At 38.6% G+C, this 19,076-nt stretch overlaps 1 protein-coding gene across 3 annotated transcripts in view; it reads left to right on the top strand.

The window, feature by feature from the left end:
* The window catches only part of DIAPH2 (diaphanous related formin 2), an 838,844-nt gene that overhangs the window by 627,341 nt on the left and 192,427 nt on the right, over nt 1-19,076 (top strand). For all 3 annotated transcript variants that reach the window (XM_075132420.1, XM_075132419.1, XM_075132418.1), the window contains one exon: nt 16,650-16,785. In XM_075132420.1, the coding sequence (XP_074988521.1) occupies nt 16,650-16,785 (136 nt within the window). The remainder of the gene's footprint in view (nt 1-16,649; nt 16,786-19,076) is intronic.

The following is a 19,076-nucleotide window of genomic DNA, read 5'->3' as shown; positions in this document are numbered from 1 at the left end:
CACATCCTGCATCCGTATCCTCAAAGATTCCACCTGAGATCATGGCTCCTCCATGGCTCAAGGGATCTGAGTTGACCTGCTCAGAAGATGTACAAAACATATTATTAAATAGTAGTAGAGCAACTACCCACCACACGGACCTACACAAGTGCCAGCAATTCAGTGCCTGGTGCCAACGAAAGCAGATGGTATCCATTTCAGCCTCCTTACCCTTAATATTAGACTACCTCTTAGATCATAAAATGGCAGGCCTTTCCATGAGTTCAATAAGAGTACACCTCTCCGCTATCACAGCGTTTCACCACAAAGTGGATCAACTCTGTCTTTGCTTGCCCACTCACCAAACATTTCCTCAAAGGCCTCTCCCCAACATCTACCCAGAACTACATGATCCTACTTACACCATGGGACCTCAACCTAGTCCTTCAGGCCCTCACCAGTTCCCCATTCGAACCCATGGCTACATGCTCAATATTATATGAAGGTGGCATTTCTAGTGGCAATTACATCTGTCAGACGTGTAGGAGAGTTGTGTGCTCTCATGGCAGATCCCCTCATACACTGTCTATTTTAAAAGATAAAGTATCCCTGAGACCGCACCCCAAGTTTTTACCAAAAGTCATCTCAGCCTTCCATCTGAACCAAGCCATTCACCTACCGACATTCTATCCCAAGCCTCATAAGGATAGGAGGCAGTCCACACTTCATATTCTCGATGTATGGTGGGCAATGGCCTTTTACATAGACAGAACAAGACCATTTTGTAAACCACCCAAACTGTTTGTTTCCATCACTAAACACTCCAAAGGGAGTGCCATATCCAAACAGAGGCTCTCCAAATGGATATCTGCTTGCATAAAACAATGCTGTCATCAATGTGACTGACAGCCTCCTATGGGGATCCGCACACTTCCTCCAGAGCCCTATCGACCTCCATTGCTTTCCTTAACAACGTACCCATCATGGACGTCTGTAGCGCTACAACCTGGACCTCAGCCCATATCTTTACACAGCATTATGCATTAGAGCAACAGGCAACATCTGATGCTTCCTTTGGACTCACTGTCTTCTGCCATGACTTCAACTCCGAATTCCCCTCCTCCTACCGGAGGGCACTGCTCTGAAGTCACCTAAAGGGGAGCACCCACAAGGACAGCACTCGAAGAATAGAAAGTTACTCACCTTATGCAGTAACATAGGTTCTTCGAGATGTGTCCCTCTGTGGGTGCTCCACTTCGAGATGTGTCCCTCTGTGGGTCCTCCTCCCTTCTACTTTGGAGTTTATCACTTAGTCTCTCCAATAGAGAAGGAACAGAGGTGGGATTGGTCGCACAGCACCAGCTGACTGCCTGAAGCGGTGCAAGACGGGGACTGCACATGTGCGACCCAGCCGGGCACTGCCACCACAAATCTTTGATTACGAGCACGGGAGCACGAACACCTAAAGTGGAGCACTCACAGGGACACACATCTCAAAGAACCTACGTTATTGCACAAGGTGGATAACTTTCTCATTCCAGCTGTTCCAGGTCATGACAGATAGTAATGTTTTCCATATCCCAAATATGGTGTTCACTGTTAGCCTGTGCAAACCAGTGGAAACCTGAACAGGTTAGAGCTGAAGCTCTATAGAATGCTATACCACTCTTATCTATAATAGCAAGGAGTCCAGATGAAAGCCACATTGCAAATAGAGGAGAACAGAAGATGTCCTAAGAATTTCTCCTGTATTCAGTAGTGTTCAAAAAGAATTTTACGTTTATGTACATAATGAAACTGGTTGTCGATGAATCGCAGTTAACTCATGCGATTAACTCAAAAAATTAACTGCGATTTAAAAAATTAATCACGAATAATCGCACTGATAAACAATAGAATACCAATTGAAATGTATAAAAAAATTGATGTTTTGATTTTCAAATATACTGATCTCTATTACAACACAAAATACAAAATACAGTGCTCACTTTATATTAAATTTTGATTACAGATATTTGCACTGTAAAAATGATAAAAGAACTAGTATTTTTCAGTTCACCTCATACAAGTACTGTAGTGCAATCTCTATCATGAAAGTGTAACTTACAAATGTAGGGGGGGTTTGTTACATAACTGCACTCAAAAACAAAACAATGTAAAACTTTAGAGCCTACAAGTCCACTCAGTACTACTTCTTGTTCAGCCAATCGCTAAGACAAACAAGTTTGTTTACATTTACAGGAGATTCTGCTGCCTGCTTCATATTTACTATGTCGCCTAAAAGCGATAACAGGCATTCTCATGGCACTTTTGTAGACAGCATTGCAAAGTATTTAAGTGCCAGATATGCTAAATATTTGTATGCCCCTTCATGCTTCAGCCACCATTTCAGAGGACATGCTTCCATGCTGATGACTATCGTTAAAAAAAAGTGCATTATTTAAATTTGTGACTGAACTCCTTGGGGGGAGAATTGTATGTCTCCTTCTCCGTTTTACCTGCAATCTTCCGTATATTTCATGTTACAGCAGTCTCGGATTATGACCTAGCACATGTTGTTTGATTTACCAACACTGTCACTGCAGATTTGACAAAATGCAAAGATTTGCAAAGTGAGAGATTTCTAAAAATAGCTACAGCACTTGACCCAAGGTTTAAGAATCTGAAGTACCATCCAAAATCTGAGAGGGATGAGGTATGGAGCATGCTTTCAGAAGTCTTAAAAGAGCAACACTCAGATGCGAAAACTACAGAACCCAAACCACCACTTTTGCTGGTGGCATCTGACTCAGATTAAAATGAACATGCATCGGTCCACGTTACTTTGGATCATTATCAAGCAGAACCCATCATCAGCATGGATGCATATCCTCGGGAATGGTGCTTGAAGCATGAAGGGACATACGAATCTTTAGCGCATCTGGCACGTAAATATGCAACGATGCTGGTTACAACAGTTCCATGCGAACATTAAATGCGCTCACTTTCAGGTGACATTGTAAACAAGAAGCAGGCAGCATTATCTCCTGCAAATGTAACCAAACTTGTTTGTCTGAGCGATTTGCTGAAGTAGGACTGAGTAGACTTGTAGGCTCTAGAGTTTTACATTGTTTTATTTTTGAATGCAGTTATTTTTTTTGTTCATAATTCGACCTTTGTAAGTTCAACTTTCATGATAAAGAGATTGCACTACAGTACCTGTATTAGGTGAATTGAAAATACAATTTCTTTTGTTTTTTACCGTGCAAATATTTGTAATAAAAAGTAAATATAAAAGCACTCTACGCTTTGTATTCTGTGTTGTAATTGAAATTAATATATTTGAAAATGTAGAAAACAACCAAAAATATTTAAATAAATGGTACTCTATTATTTTTAACAGTGCTATTAATCGTGATTATTTTTAATCGTTTGACAGCCCTAAATGAGACTATTTACAGATCTACTGGAAAGGGTAAACCCCTCATGTTCCAGGACATAAGCCAAACAATAAACAATGCAGTTGGTGTAACAGGGCCTCCTCGATCCCACATCTGTCTCGGTCTACAAACCATGCAGAGACCCTTGTGCTGGTTCAACACCCTGTGCAGTTTGTTTATTATTGAGTCCCACTACCTTCACAGAATACCTAGCGCCTTTACAAGCAGGGGAAGAGCAATCTCTCTCTCTCTTACTGCCTGCTTTCCCCCTTTTCATTTCCTTCCTGTGCCTATTTGTGGGCTCTGGCTAATGGCTTAATTAGCCTTTCTGCCCTGCCCCACCCACAAATTAGGCACAGGTCTGCCTCGAAAGCTCCAATCTGCTATGCCTGATTGGAGCTGCTGTGAACAGAGAACTGGCTCAGGGTTTCCTACCTAGCACTCTGTTAACGTTGGGAAGAAACTGCCTGATGTATAAGTTATTACATAATTGTCCACCTACTGTTTTTTTTCTCCCTTTCCGCTACAATATCTTTCTCTGTCAGAAACAGGATACTGAAGTAAATAGACTAGTGATCTTTGGTATAGCCAGTTGTATGTTGCTGTGTTCTGGTTCACAGCCACTGATAACTCCCTTCCAACTTTACACTATTCCAGGGTTTCATGGCTCATTTAGTAAGTTTCCAAGCTGGCTAAACAAATAGCCCATCAGGATATTCTTAAGGGTGGAGTGAAAAGAAAAGTCAAAATTAAATGAAGTTAAAAATATGTTCTAAATGTCTCCTGTGAACATTCCATATAAATATTCAGCGATTGACTTCAACATAATTTACACAAGAATAACACAACTGAAGTCAAGTTACTTTAATGTTACCAAGATATTTAATCTCACTGGCAAACTCATGTTGTTTTCTTCAGAGAAGTGTAGAATGAATGGTTTCAATGAGTACTTAAAAAAAGATAATTAGATTATTAGTTTCTGAGTGAAAAATAGCCATCAACCCTTGTTTGCTATTTTAAGCAGATTATGGTTACTTTGGGTCAGAAGCAGATATACATATTTTTTCTTCTCTAATTGTTATCTTCATCAAAAGTTAAACATATATTGCAGAGAACAGAAAAATAATATTCAATAATAGGAACTTAGAATAAAACTAGTTTAAACAAGATACATGTGTCAATTAGTTTTAATAAGACATAAGCTTCCAGAGCAAATTTAAAAAGGGCCTAAATGGATAAATTAATCTTTAACAACATTGTGGGGATGTTGCTTTTTTTGTCTCATCTAAAAATGAAATGTGTCCAAAAATGACTTCTTTTCCTAGTGGGATTTGTTCTAGGTTTTCAGAAGTTATGACAATAAATGACAAGATATTACAGAGTTTTTTAAAATCCCAAGCAGTCAATGTTAGGCCAAAAACTAACTTTCATTGTCGTGATCAAAGCATATCAGTGACTGCAAAATAAGAGAAAATTCCCTTGAGTCTTGCAGTTCATCTTCACATATGATTTTTTCAGCAAAATGTTCCCTATGAATAAGTTGTTGTTGCATTATCCCTTAGCATCAGGAAGAAAGGAAGTTATAAGGGAGGCAATATGGGATGGTGCAGTGGCTGACCTTTCTCAGTTGCTTTGTGAGCAGATACAGATATTGATTACTATCAAAATATTTTCCGTGCTTTGGAAAAGGGCACTTAGCCCAACAAGCCTGCCTTGTTTGTTTCTTTGTTTTTCTCTTCTCCCCTGATTTCCAACTTTATTTTTGAATCACTTCTCCTCCTCCACATACCAAGTTGCCATTAAAATGTCTAATTGTTTCTCTTACATAGTTTTTACCACTACATGATTAGCTTTGTGCTTTAAAGGTAGTGTTATTTTGGTACTATTATGTGATGATTATAACAGCAGAAAATACACTGTAGAGTTAGTTATAAGGGCCGTCAGTCAAGGGACTGCTTTAAATCTGGAAGGCTGTCAACCATATGACTGCAACTAGGCAAATACAATTGACAGCAATCCTGCCTAGTAATCTAGTCAACTGTTCCCTATAGGTCATGATGGTACTCTGAGCTATTATGGTTCCATCTAGAGATGCGGGAACTAGAAAGAGAACCGTCCATTATTCTGATTTACAAAAGCTATGCCTACACCTCCTTCTCCTTATCTTTTTTTTTTCTTTCCTCTCCTTGCTGGAAGCACAGAGCAGGCAGGTCAGTCACCTTTACCATGCCTTCCCTTTTCTGATTCTTCTGCATGGAAGAAGGAAGAAAATAATAAATCAAGGAGGCAAAACAGCCTTTTCCTCTGGATGCTCGGGACCACCCTCCCATCCCTGCATCCCTTTTGGTCTCTTCTTCGCTTGCAGGCTCTCTTGCATTAGATTGGTTCCCTGTCCTCACAATGGCTGTGTTGGCAATTCTACGTAAACAGGACTAAATGATTAGAGAGTAGTTCTGTTGAGTAAGAAGATGCCGTTTTTACACAGATGTTTTACAGAAGAGACATTAATTTCTAGTATCATTGATTTAGTCTTTTCTCTAATAAGGGTAAACTCAATCTCCTTTATTCTTGGTTTATAACAGAATCATAGATCAGGGTAAGTACCATTGGGCAGGTGCACTGCCTTTTATGTTCTGTTTAGTGCAGCTTGGGGCACTTAATAAATATTAATAGTAATTCAGGTTGTTAAGCAAGATACCATTTTACTCCATTTTACTATGGATCCTTACTTTAGCCAACCAAATTCTTATCAAATGCTCTTTGACATTGTCTTGGACATGCAGGAAGAAACGGAGGACGTGGTTCAGTTAGGTCACAACTTGATTAACTTGACTTATCTGGGAACTACCAGCAATAATTCATACAGCGCAGGTCATGATTCCTTTCTTAATTGTTTCCACTTGGTAGAGAGCTGCCATTAGATCCCCACTCCTCCAAACCTGGTCCCAGGCATTGCTGGGACTCTTCCACCCTCCCTTCTTATGAAGGTTAAGAGGTTGAGGAAGAGGGGTTGTCTCCTCACTGTGCCAAATATTAAGTGCCCCAACCCCATTCCCCAGCATCTTTAGGGGATGCCTTTCCCTAAGTCTACTTTAAATTCTGCTTTATCAGGGAACTGGACGCTGATGTGTGGAACAAGTACCTGCATTGGACACCTGCTCAGTCACGAGAGTTTGAACCTAACCTCCTGACCTACATCTCTGGGTCCCTGAGCTGCTGTGGAAAAGGCAAAAAAACCCACGCCACCGAGGCCACTTTGGTGCTGAGGGAAAAATTCCTTCCCAGTTCTCAGAAAGGTCACTAGCGCAATGCCAATAGCAAAAATCCCGGCCTGTACTAATCCCATGGGTGGAAAGGTGGGAGCTGTAAATTCAGGCATGAGAGGGGGCTCAGGGTGGAGGAACAGAGCTTATGTGACCTACCCCAGAGGCACAGGAACCAGTGGCTTGCTGTGGCTCAACAAGCACTCAGCTGATGCCTTCCCCCCTTCCTGCCACCTCCTCTCAACCCCTGAGGAAGAGGAGGAAAGACCCACAACCCTTTTTTCTCATCATTTCAGACAAAGTCACCCCTTTGAGGTTACGTGGATTGCATTCTAAATAGCTAACATTCATTTTGTATTAATTTGTCTTTCTTGGCATTTCCTTAACTAATTCACTGAAATTCTTTAAGAAAAACTCTTCTCTTACAAGGATGTGATGGCTATTTTCAGTCAAATTAAGTCTTCAACCCCCACAAAACTGTATTATATCTTATTTACCTGGCATTTAGAGAAGGACTCCCAAAATAAGGAGGGTGACTCACAAGACTTATGATCTGCAGGCTCTGCCTTTTATGCAGATACATTCACAAGCACATATTGACCGGTCTAAAACTAATATTTGAAAACAGAATGTCTGCCAGAAAAAAAGTTGGACTCAATTGGAAAAGGTAATCACAAGCATTTAATGGCCTGGCTGTCACAAGTTACAGATAAGCTTTTTTCTTATTCTTTTTCCACATGAGCAAATTATGTCTGGTAGTCTGTGTCTCAACAATAACTCTGCTTTCCTGAACCCAAGTATCCCCGCTTGTGCTTGAGTAAGAGATAAAGTCTTTAAATTCGATTATGAAGAAATGAAGCACAGTTTATAGTCCAAAGGGAGTAAACATTTAAGCATATATGAGCAGTTTATCAGTTGGCAGTGTAGATGAATGGGTTCCTGTAAAAGAAAAAAACAAACTCAGCTGTAGTTTTGTATCAACAATGACCATTGATTGTCAATCAGTCAGCATATGGAGGATGCACTTTGAGGTTACTCAGTGGTACAAAAGCTGTTCTTTGTGCTCCAGCAAAATGTAAAGCATGATTAACTGTTAATGGTTTGACAGCCAGCATTAGCCCACACGTATCTCAAGTGTTCCTAGATTTCATAAAGCTAAGTTGTCTCTTGTCCACTTTAAAATGGAGGGAACTGAGCATTTGTTTTACTTCCTTCACAGGAAAAATGTTTTTCACCATGGTAGTTTTCAGTGTGTTTTAGCACAAATGCCATTTCAGTTAACCTTGTAATCCTTCCTTCCAGTTTGTTGCATTTGCTTGCTATACATTGCTTAAATGAAATGGCAAGCTGTTCGGCACAGAGACCATTTCTTCCTGGGTTATTTACCAGACCCTCTATGAATGGGTGCAATTCTCAGTGGGTCCATAATAATAATTAATAATAAATGATGGTCTGTGTTTGTACACTGTCTGGCACAATGGAGTCCTGATCCATGACTGGGGATCCTAGGTGCTATGGTAATACTACTATGGTATGGTAATACCACGGCTACTAATAGATTCATAGATTATAAAGCCTGAAGGGACTACGTGATCATCTAGTCTGACCTCCTGCACAGTACAGACCATAGAACTTCCATGAATTTATTCTTGTTTACATTTTGGAGCATATTTATTTTAGAAAAACATTCAATCTTAATCTTAAACTTGTCAATGATGGAAAGGCTACCACAGCCCTTGGTAAATTGTTCCCATGATTAATTAACCTCATTTCCAGTCAGATTTATCGTGCTTCAACACCAAGCCCCCACATTTTGTCATACCTGTGTCTGCTAGATTGAAGAGTCCATATTGGTTCCCCATGTAGGAACTTATAACATGTTCTCAAGTCATCCCTTTACCTTAGTAAACAAAGTTGACCAAGCTGAAGTCTTATTACATGTCTTGAATGCCTGGCAATTGAATAAATAAATTGAGACCAAACTGAGATGTAGAGATCTGCCCACCAGCTTACTATGGGATGGTTAAATATCCGTATTCAGAATGCTTAGAAAGTAACGGGTCCATGGAATAGTCTTAAAAATGCCTGTATGGGGTAGCAGAAAGGTGTGGAAAAATAAACAGTAGAAGTTCCAAATTTTTGCTGGCAAAGCCTTAGGCTAAGAAGGACTCATTCAACATAAAATTTGGATCCAAAGATCTTCTGAATGGAATCCCATTATGAGGTCTTTCAATGTACTTATTAATCAAAGTGGCTCCCGCTGGGTTCATATTTAGACACAAAGCAATTTTATGATTCTGCACACCACCTAACTACATGGTTCCACACCAGTGACTAAACATGTGCAGTGGTAGAGTAAGCCCAAATAGGCACTGGATTTAATCTAACCTAATAGCTCCCACCTGGCTCCTTGTCCCTACCAGTCCCATGTTCAGACTTATAGTGCTGAGTACCTAGATCCTTTCTACACTTAAGTACATGAAGTACTAAAAGAATATGGAGCTAAAAAGTGATAAAGATTGTAACACAGCTGATCATAACTGAAATACTATGGAAAATTAATCTGACCAATGTTATACTACATTAAAAACATCATAATGAAATTATAAAAAGGAACATTGCGCAGGCTCCACACCAGTTCCTTCAGACCTTCTATCAATTCCCTTCTGAATGGAGGCTGCTGTATCATCCTTTACTCTCTGCAGCGTTACACAGGCATTAATTAACTTACATCAATCCTGCACAATCTTCTTTGCAACTCTTGGCAGTTCTCGCATTCTCCATTAACTCTCCCGAAGGTTTTTCAACAGAGAATTTTCTTCCTGGGAGTAATTTTTAATGCACAATATCAAGGTCAGGGTGTACCAAAGTTTCTGAGTCTTTGCACTTGAGCTGCTCACTCTAGGCAGTGATCTCACACTATTATTCTACCTTGATTTTAAATGAATACAGTGCTGGCAAGCTCTGTTAAGTTCTCTCTGCACACACAGAGCAGACATGCAACGATCAAAGCTTTTGCATACTGCTCGACCAATGAGCCTCCACCCTGACCCAGAAGGACGACTTTCTGGGATGAGAGAGTAGTTCAGTTGCTACGGTCCTTTCAGGCTGTGCTGAGATTTTATGCTATCGATCAATTCATTCACCAATTCATTTAATTGACATCAGAGAATAGCTACTTCTGATCACTACATTCATAGGCCAGATTTAGCAACCTGAGTGCCTCTGTATTCCTTTATTTTTCTCCAATTTTTATTTTTGTTTTATTTATATTCACCTGGCTTGATCATTGTGGCTGAGTATTGTATTGTGACAAAAAACTAAATAAATGAAATTATAACAACTAATGGCTAATTAGAAAACTGCATGAAGGTTACATATCTTTAGCTTAAAGTGGAAAAGAACTAAAAATCTGTGTGTAGCCAGTTTCTGTCATTTTGCTTTTAATGATAAGTGTACATTTTGTTGAAGTGTAACTACTCATTTCAAATCTTCCATTAATTATCTGAATGAGGACTTTCCATGTCAATTATGAAGTCAAGATTTTGATTTTTATCAAATATTTTAAATATTTGGGTGGAAGTAGCAATTAAGACTGTAGTCCAAAATCTATTCTCCTAAAATCTATTTTTCAAATGTACAGCACATAAATGTATTATACAAAGTTAAAGGACATACAGCATGGTTGGCTTTTTGTTACTAGCCCTGATCTTTATTCACTCATCTCATTACACATGGAAAACCACTGTTGCATTAATGTACTATATTGTCATCTTCAGCAGTTATGCTGTGGTGTTGATAAGATGGTTAGCAAAGCCCATCTCCCCACTGAATATACCACAGTAGCAGTATTTGCCAGGAGTCATAATCTCTAATGACATCCCTTAGAAGTTCCATTTCAGACATGAGGCCTCTGATGCATGAACCACAAGATTAAATCACGAGTGCAATCATGATTTTTACCCTTATTGTTTCATATTCACCTACTGGGAATCACAAGCTTTGCCTGCTACATTTTATACTACCTTGGTTCGTCATGTTTCAGGGTTCCTTTCCTTTGTTATTGGGTTAGCATTTTATTTGAATTTGTCATTCATCCCAAAGAGATAATGGAATACTCAGATATATAATGAGAAAAAAAAACATATTTAGTTTGGCAACACTAAGCTTGCATTCCTGTAGCTTATAGATTCATTTCCAGTTAATCAAAGTTCACCATTCTAATGAGCTGTGACGAGAAAGACGTTTTTTTTCTTACAACTTCAGGTTGTGTTTTTTGCAGTTGTAAGGCAAATTTAAAGGAAGGCCTTAGGGATCAGAGCCAGCCTTCATTATCAGTGCATGACCGCTTTGTAACTAACTGCATCTTTAATATCCAAGGAGATTTTGCACACTACAATCTGTTTCTTTGTTCTTCTTTTTAATAATTTATCTTTGTGATGCTATTCACAACTGTGTTAGTGTGCAAAGATCTGTTTGTGCATCAAACCTCAAGATATGTACAGCATGTAAGAGACGCATTAATTTTTTATTTGATTCTTAAGGAAGCTGAGCAGTAAGCTGGCTGTGCTGAAAACAAGAGGCTTACTTCAGTGAATCCTGATAAAGACAAGGGGGAACATGTACTCACATTTTGCTTCAACTTGCTTCCTAAACAACAGATAATTTCCTCAAAGAATGTATTTCTCTGCCCAGAAGGAGTCGTTTGTACAATTAAGCTCAAATAAACTTTTCATCTGATCTTCAATGCGCAAGTGAGGAAAAAAAAATATTAACCTGAAAGCTCTCTGGTACTCTACACCAACAAATATACTTAGGATTGTGTTTGTGCATGATATTTAGTCCCCCAAATAGGTCATAATTAAGGTTTTAGCTAAATTCAAGAGGGCCATTTGTTTATAATATTTATACTTTACTGGAAATCTGAAATTAGTGTTCCCATCTGCACTTCCCCAAATATTATGCCAGACTACAGAGAATGAAAAATACGTAGAGAATTAAATGTTTTCCATCGTTTTTTTTAATGTCACATTTATCCTGATCATTAAATAGACTCTTCCTCTTAATATCTGATATAACAAAGATATAGGATTAATATGCCTGGGGAAATAAGTACAGCATTCTTTATGAGCACTTTATATAAAAAAGTGATATTTTCCCTCTAAGTGCTTTTTTCCTTTTTCAATCCTTAGTCCCCACTATGGTAGCATCTCACGGTTTTCTAAATTACACAAATATTTTGGCCCCAACAACACTGAAGAGTAAACTTTTGTATGCATTCATGATTCTTTCTGCATGAAAAAACATTTCCTAACATCTGCTCGAAAGTTGTTCTTTCTGTTATTTTTACTTATATCCCTTTGTCCTGGGTAAAAAATGGAAACTTCATTTAAAGATTTTTATGCACTTTAATCAAATCCGCTTTTAACATAATCCCAAAGAAGACAACTGCCACATGAAACATGATCACTCAGCCCGTCTCTTATACCTACCACTTTCCACTGTAAAATGTAATCCTTATTTTTCTTCTGTATTACAGTGATCATTTTGCCAAAGAAAAGTGGATGACAAAACCACCTTGTAGAACAAAATAATTCTGAACCTTTTCATTAAACACCAAAAATGTATCTCTTTGAATAAAAGTACAATTCATATTGATGAAAGATTTTATATGTACTTACGTATATTTTGAGAGGGAAATATTATATGAGTATCTTTACAAATGTGCTGCAGGTGCCCACAGCAAGATTTTTATTCGTAACTTTGAATTTTCTTTTGTTTTGCAACACTTAAATGTGACGTGTAACTATTAACTTAATATGTAGTGTTTTGAGTTGTAAGAGCAATGCATAGTTGTGTAGTACAACTGGCAATTGGTGGTATATGGTTTGAGTTTTTATTAACTTATATTGTAGTAACACAAACTTCCTCTTTTTAAAACGCAATTTCTAAGTATAAAACGTTGCCAGTATTGAAGCAGGGCATCCCAGAAAAGGGCATGGCTGGTGTTCAATACCCAAAAAAAAGATAACCTGAAATTGCACCATGGTGTGTCATAAGCAAAGAGCTTTAGCACAGTAGTATGAAGGAGAATGTAAACAGAATAAAGGCCAGCAGAAGGAAGGAGAAATGAAAAAGTGTGAAGATTGAAAAGTTTTAAAATCTGTTTTGGCCCTTTTATTGTTTCTTTCCCTAGCTGATCTCCTTGTCATCCTCAGCCAGGAAGAAATCTTTGCCATATCCATGCAATTTTTATCACTGAACTCTAAAAGGCAAATTTTGCAGGTGAAAATTGACTCTTCAGTTTTCAAAGCTTATGAACTTCTTCCAAAGCTTATGAATGTTTGCAGAAGCCCAAATATGGGGTGGCCAGATGGGAAAGATTTGTCCTTTAAACAAAGTCTATTTATACTACAACTGATACCATTTTCTCCTGAGCTGAGGTATATAAGATTCTAACTCAATCTTGGGCACAGGAGACTCCCTCTAACAGTGAACTACGGAAAGAGCAGGTACTAGACATAGTGGAAGTTTGAGGTCCCCAGAAAGAATTTTTCCCTTTATTAACTTTCCTCAAGCCAGCACCTGGCATAGCTATTCTGCCAGATGGGAAGATGCCACTCTCAAACAATTTTGCCATTTTCACAATGGCAAAATTTTTCAAAATGAACACAGAAAAAACGTGAAAAAAATTCATAGGGCTCCCTTTCTCACCCATCTATGGTTAAGCTCTTGGCATGCAGAGTTTTCTGTAGATGAATCAGAAGGAGAATGCATGTGTTTTATATATAGCTGGCAAAGATTCATTTAAAGTTAGCCAGAAAGATGGACAGACACACAAGTGTGTGCGTGCGCAGTGTTGGTCCAAGGAGATTAGCTAGACAAGGTGAGGTAATATCTTTTGTTGGACCAACTTCTATTGGTGAAAGAGAGACATTTTCAAGCTTACACAGAACTCTTCATCAGGTCTGGGAATGATACTCAGTGTCACAGCAAAATGCAAGATGAAATAGAAACAGATGTTGCAAGAGACCATTCAAGGTGAAATGGGTGATTAACATCTCTACAGTCATAGAACAAGGAGGTTGAGTGGGTTACAGATTATTGTAATGAGCCGTAAATCCAGTGTCTTAATTATGGTTTTTGGTGTCTACCAGAGTTATAGAATTTAATTTCCCAGGCTCATCTTTCGATGGTGTTGTGCAGGTTTCCTCTGAGCATGAGAACTGAGAGGTCAGATATGGAGTGATCGTTTTTTTGAAAAATTTTTGCCCACAAATAATAGTGGTGGTTTTATCTTGTATTATTTTTCTGTGTGAGTTCATTCGAGAGCATAGCTATTCTTGTTTCACCCACATAGATGATGCTGGGGCATTGAGTGCACTGGATGAAGTACATCACATGTTACGGCTAGTCTTAGTCCTAGGTGTTTTTTCTGGATTGTATTTGTCTGGGTACACCACAAGAAGGATAGGAGACACTTGTTATGGATTTTAATCAGTCCGCAGCTTTATTATATAGATGTCTGGGACTACCCAGCAGATAAAGTGTACAGTGCAGGCAAATCCATGCTTATTCAAATCAGTGTCAATGGCTACTGGGCTACTAGTTTGTTAATCTGTGACATTTCTTCTTTGTTTTTTTCTTAAGGTTATGGGGATTTACTTTCATTGCAGTTTGTGAAGTTGCAATGAAATGAAGTGTCTGCCAGTTGTGATCAAATGTGCAGAAACAGAACTGTCCAAAAAAAGAAGGGATAAAATATTGTTTTCTTCTTTTTTTTTCTTTCTCTAAAAATATTGTTGCTTTTTAACAGTGTACTTGGTGCAGTAAATACCAATCTTAAGGTCTAATTTTCAGAGGTGCTCTGAACCTTCAATTCCCTTGATATCAGTGGGAGCTGTAGGTACCTAGCACCTCTGGGGGAAAAACAGGTCATTAGCTACTAAATAGGATGCCATATGGGGTGGGTTCTTTCAGGGTACGTATACACAGGGATAAAAGACCCACAACACGGCCCTGGCTGGCCTGGCTCTGACTACAGGGCTGAAAATTGCTATGTAAACATCTGCGCTCAGAATGGAGCCAGAGTCCTGGGACCCTTCACGGTCTCAGGCTCCAGCCCGAGCCCAAGCATCTACACTATTTTCAGCCCATCAAGCCTGAGTCAATGGACCCGGGCCTGCCATGGCTTTGTTTTATCTTTTTATCCCTGTGTAAACACACCAGAATAGCCCAGTGGCTAGGGCACTTTACTACAATGTGAGAGACCAAAATTCAAATTTCTTCACCATAGCAGGCGGAAAGGGGAATTGAACCTGGGACTCCCACATTCTAGGTGAGTGCCCTAACCACTGGGCTAAAAGTTTTAAGGAGGCTACGAGCCTCATCATCACTACCACCACCTTCTCCTCCTTATCAAGAGGTTTTGTGACTCCAGCCCAAAATACCAGAATGTTATAAAAATGTTAAAAACAATTATTTTGATTTAACATTTTCAGAACATTTTGATTTTTTGGTTCAGTTGAAGTTATTCAGCAAATTTGACATAAATTCATAAATAATTTTGCTTTGACCAAAACTGCAATTTCCACCAGATAAACTTTTCACCAAAAGTATTTAGCCCAGCTCTAACCATAAAAAAGATGTCTTCATGGGGTCCTTAAATGTACAGAAAGTAAGCGTTTTCGGCTGAGCCTAAAATGGCCCGGTTATTCCATGTGTAAAGGGCAGCAGGGAACAACGCATCATGATGGGCTCTTTTGACCAAATATGTTCCTCCTCCTTTGTAGGTTTGAGTTATGTCATTTGCATGATTTGGGCTGACATAGAGGCTGAAATTTTTAGAATTTAAGAAATTCAGACAGATCGCTTCCCTTAGTGTAAATGCAGGATTTATATCAAAATCACCTACATGAGGGGTTCTGAAACTGGGGGTCGGGATCCCTCAAGGGTTCGCAAGGTTATTACATTGGGTGGCCAGGAGCTCTCAGCCTCCACCCCAAACCCTGCTTTGCCGCCAGCATTTATAATGGTGTTAAATATATTTTAAAGTGTTTTTAATTTATAAGGGGGGTCGCACTCAGAGACTTGCTATGTGAAAGGGGTCACCAGTACAAAAGTTTGAGAACCACTGACCTAGACTGCTTTGAAAATCTCAACCAGAACATTTTAGAAAGCATAAATTAAACTGCAGTAGAAACCAACAGAACTGTAGTAACTTGTATATAAAGTGCCTTCACACGGGGGACTTGCCTTTCTTCCAGCTTGCCACTTGCCATCCTCAAGGTTTCTGTCTGAGACAGTCTGACGTAGGTCCATTATCTTACCTACGTAAGCCCAGGGGATTGCTATAGAAAAATTTCATGCATTTCATCTCCCTATAGGTGTTACCTGCTGTTCTAGTTGTGAAGAACTATTTCAGTATTTCTAATCATCTTCTCTATCTCTCTCAAATCTATTAGTATTTCATGTTGCACTCTCTCCAAGGGTTGTATAGATTGCTACATGTTCAGGATCATTAGGTACTAACTCTTTTTCCTTTTCCCTTATTGGATACATGATAAAATAGTAGATTAACACCTCATTTTATTACTGGTCTAGTAGGCACTGTGTATTTCAAAACCTCCCTTTTAAGTGTATCTAATCTAGGTAAAAATCTGCTTCACTTGTGCAAAATATCATCCTTCAGTAATTCTTTAACACAGATGGTTCTTTAATTTCCCACCTCCCCAAGCTGTAATGTTTTGGCTTGATTTGTACCTGATTTTTTTTTTCTTATAGAAAAAGAAACAGGAGGCTTTGACTAAATAAAGTTATTTACTTAATGCTATCAAAAGCACATAAATCTCTCTTCAGGAAGCAATAGTGTAGCCCCAGTACGGGCAAAGTCTACACACAACCAATTTTTTTAAAATTAAATTACCAGTTCCCCAATTTACAGTGCATAAATCATGGAAAAATCCTATTTTCAACATTTCTTATACAGGAGGCACTGAAGGAAAACAACAAGAGAAGAGAAATGGAGGAGAAGAGCAAGAGAGCCAAGCTGGCAAAAGAGAAAGCTGAACGAGAGAGACTAGAGCGGCAGCAGAAGAAGAAGCAGCTGATTGATATGAACAAAGGTAAGACAACATTTTCAGTAGAGGAATTTGTAAACAGAACAAAAGATATTCTAGTTAAATCTCCTCCAGGTTAGAATGAAAAGTCCTTAATTGCTATGTTGAAAGTGCAGAAACCAAGTTAACTTTTCTAGTGTCAATTTTCTACCTTGGTTTGGCATACCTGATTTTCATGTTATTCTGCATCTGTCATTCACTATATGCAATGTCTCTTCCAATGCATTTTGTGGTGAATTATTGACTTGTTTTCATTTGTTGCAGTCAACTGATTTCTTTTCATATGGATTTCCTCCCAAGAAAAAGTTTCTTTCTTGTTTTGTTGTTAATTTTATTCTGTAAACATCTCCATAATCAAGATATTGTGGCAATTAACATCTTTCTTTTTGAGCTTGGAGGCTCCATGTTATAAATGGATGTTCTCCCAACAGTACTGTTATGAGCTGAAAAATCTGGTTCAGCTGTGAGCCTAAATACATAGTGACATTTCAGCATGATAAAAAGTAATGTGTTGAGCTTACTGGTTAGCTAGAATGACATTATGTAGTTCATGAGGGCATTCTATGAGAGAGCCCCAGAGGGAGAGGAAGGAGAAATCAATTGGCTCCTAATATCTATTTTTTGCAAAGTTCCAGAAGCCTGCAAAATGCAGGCTTTACTTTCCATCCCTTTGGACCCCATAACTGAGGGGAGAAGACACAAATATGAATTAGATTGAACAAGAGATTACTTTAGACTTCAGTTGCTGTTCTCCTTCTGTGATCATTTTTGTGCTGTTGTGAGACTGAACTAATCCTTCTCAATCATAAAACGTATAAAAATGCTCAGTATGTGACTACAACTTCTCTTTTCAACCCAGTGAACAAATCTGACAGGTTCACTTCAAGCAAAATAATAGATTTCTTTTTCTTTGACAAATCTTATGTAAGGTGCCAAGATATATAAGTTTTTTACCAGAATGATGTTACAATAAACCTTATAATTAGAGTGAATTGAGATAGCACTAAACTGGAGATCAATCAATTATGGAGAAGGGTTTGAAATAAAAACATTATATTTTAAGTGTGTATATACAGTATTTGTAGTGAAAGGTAGTTTATTCAGGGATGCTTTACACTTCAGAAATATTAGGACAAAATTTTCAAAAGTGATCAATGCTTTTGTGAGCCTTTATTTTTGGATGTCCAGCTGGAGAGGCCTTTGGCCTTATTTCCAGATATGTTGAGCACCCACAGCTCTCATTGAACCACAGGGAGTTCTGAGTGCTCCTCAGTTTTGAAATCAGGCCCAAGATATCCTAAAAAATGGAGTTCCCATAGTAACTGGCCTTCATTTTCTATGAAAACTGCTTTGCCGATATACTTTCAACACAGTTTCATTAAAATGTCTCCTAGTGAGTTTAATTGGGGACTTTCACACTATAGCAAGCCTGGGAAAAAAATATGGCTACGATTTTCAAATGTGACCAGTGACTTCGGGTTCCTCAATTTTTGGTGGCACAACTTGAGACATTTTAAAAGGGCCAGCATATCAAAAGGTGGGTGCTTGGCACTTAGTGAAAATGAGGCCACTTTAAAGTTCTCAAACTGAGCACTCAAAAATTGAGGATCTCCAGGTTACTGGGACTTTTGAAAATGTTAGCTACATAATATTGTTGTTTTTTCAAGTTTGCTACACTGTGTAAGTCCCTGTCAGTCTTTTAATATAATTAACTTGTCTAGCAATATTCTGTATTCCCTTTTGCAGTTATTTCATATCTTCTCACTTTGTAGAAAAGAGCGGTCTACCTCTCAGCCTAGATTCTTTTTGCTGCCTTTCCAGTGAAATCATAATTCCAGCAGTATGTCTGTGAAATCACATGCTTAATTGCAATGTAAATGGGAAATAAATGGGGAAGGGGAAGGGAAGTAAGGACAACCCCAGGGACGGACCAGTCAGCTTAACTTCAGTACCCAGAAAGATAACGAAGCAAATAATTAAGCAATCTATTTACAATTACCTTAAAAATAATAAGTAACAGTCAGCATGGGTTTGTAAAGAACAAATCATGTCAAACCAACCTAATAGCTTTCTTTGACACGCCTTGTGTATGTGAGGGGAAAAGTGATAGATGTGGTATATCTTGACTTTTAGTAAGGCTTCTGATATCGCATGGGGTCGTGCCAAGCATCAGTTCTGGGTATGGAACTGTTGAATATCTTCATCAATGATTTCAATGATAGTATAGAGCAGTGGCGGGCAACTTGCGGCCTGTCAAGGTAATCCGCTGGTGGGCCACCAGACTGTTTGTTTACATT

This window comes from Caretta caretta, chromosome 9, assembly GCF_965140235.1.
Source record: "Caretta caretta isolate rCarCar2 chromosome 9, rCarCar1.hap1, whole genome shotgun sequence".
In the NCBI taxonomy this organism is placed as follows: Eukaryota; Metazoa; Chordata; order Testudines; family Cheloniidae; genus Caretta; species Caretta caretta.
This window is presented reverse-complemented; position numbering and strand designations above follow the sequence as displayed.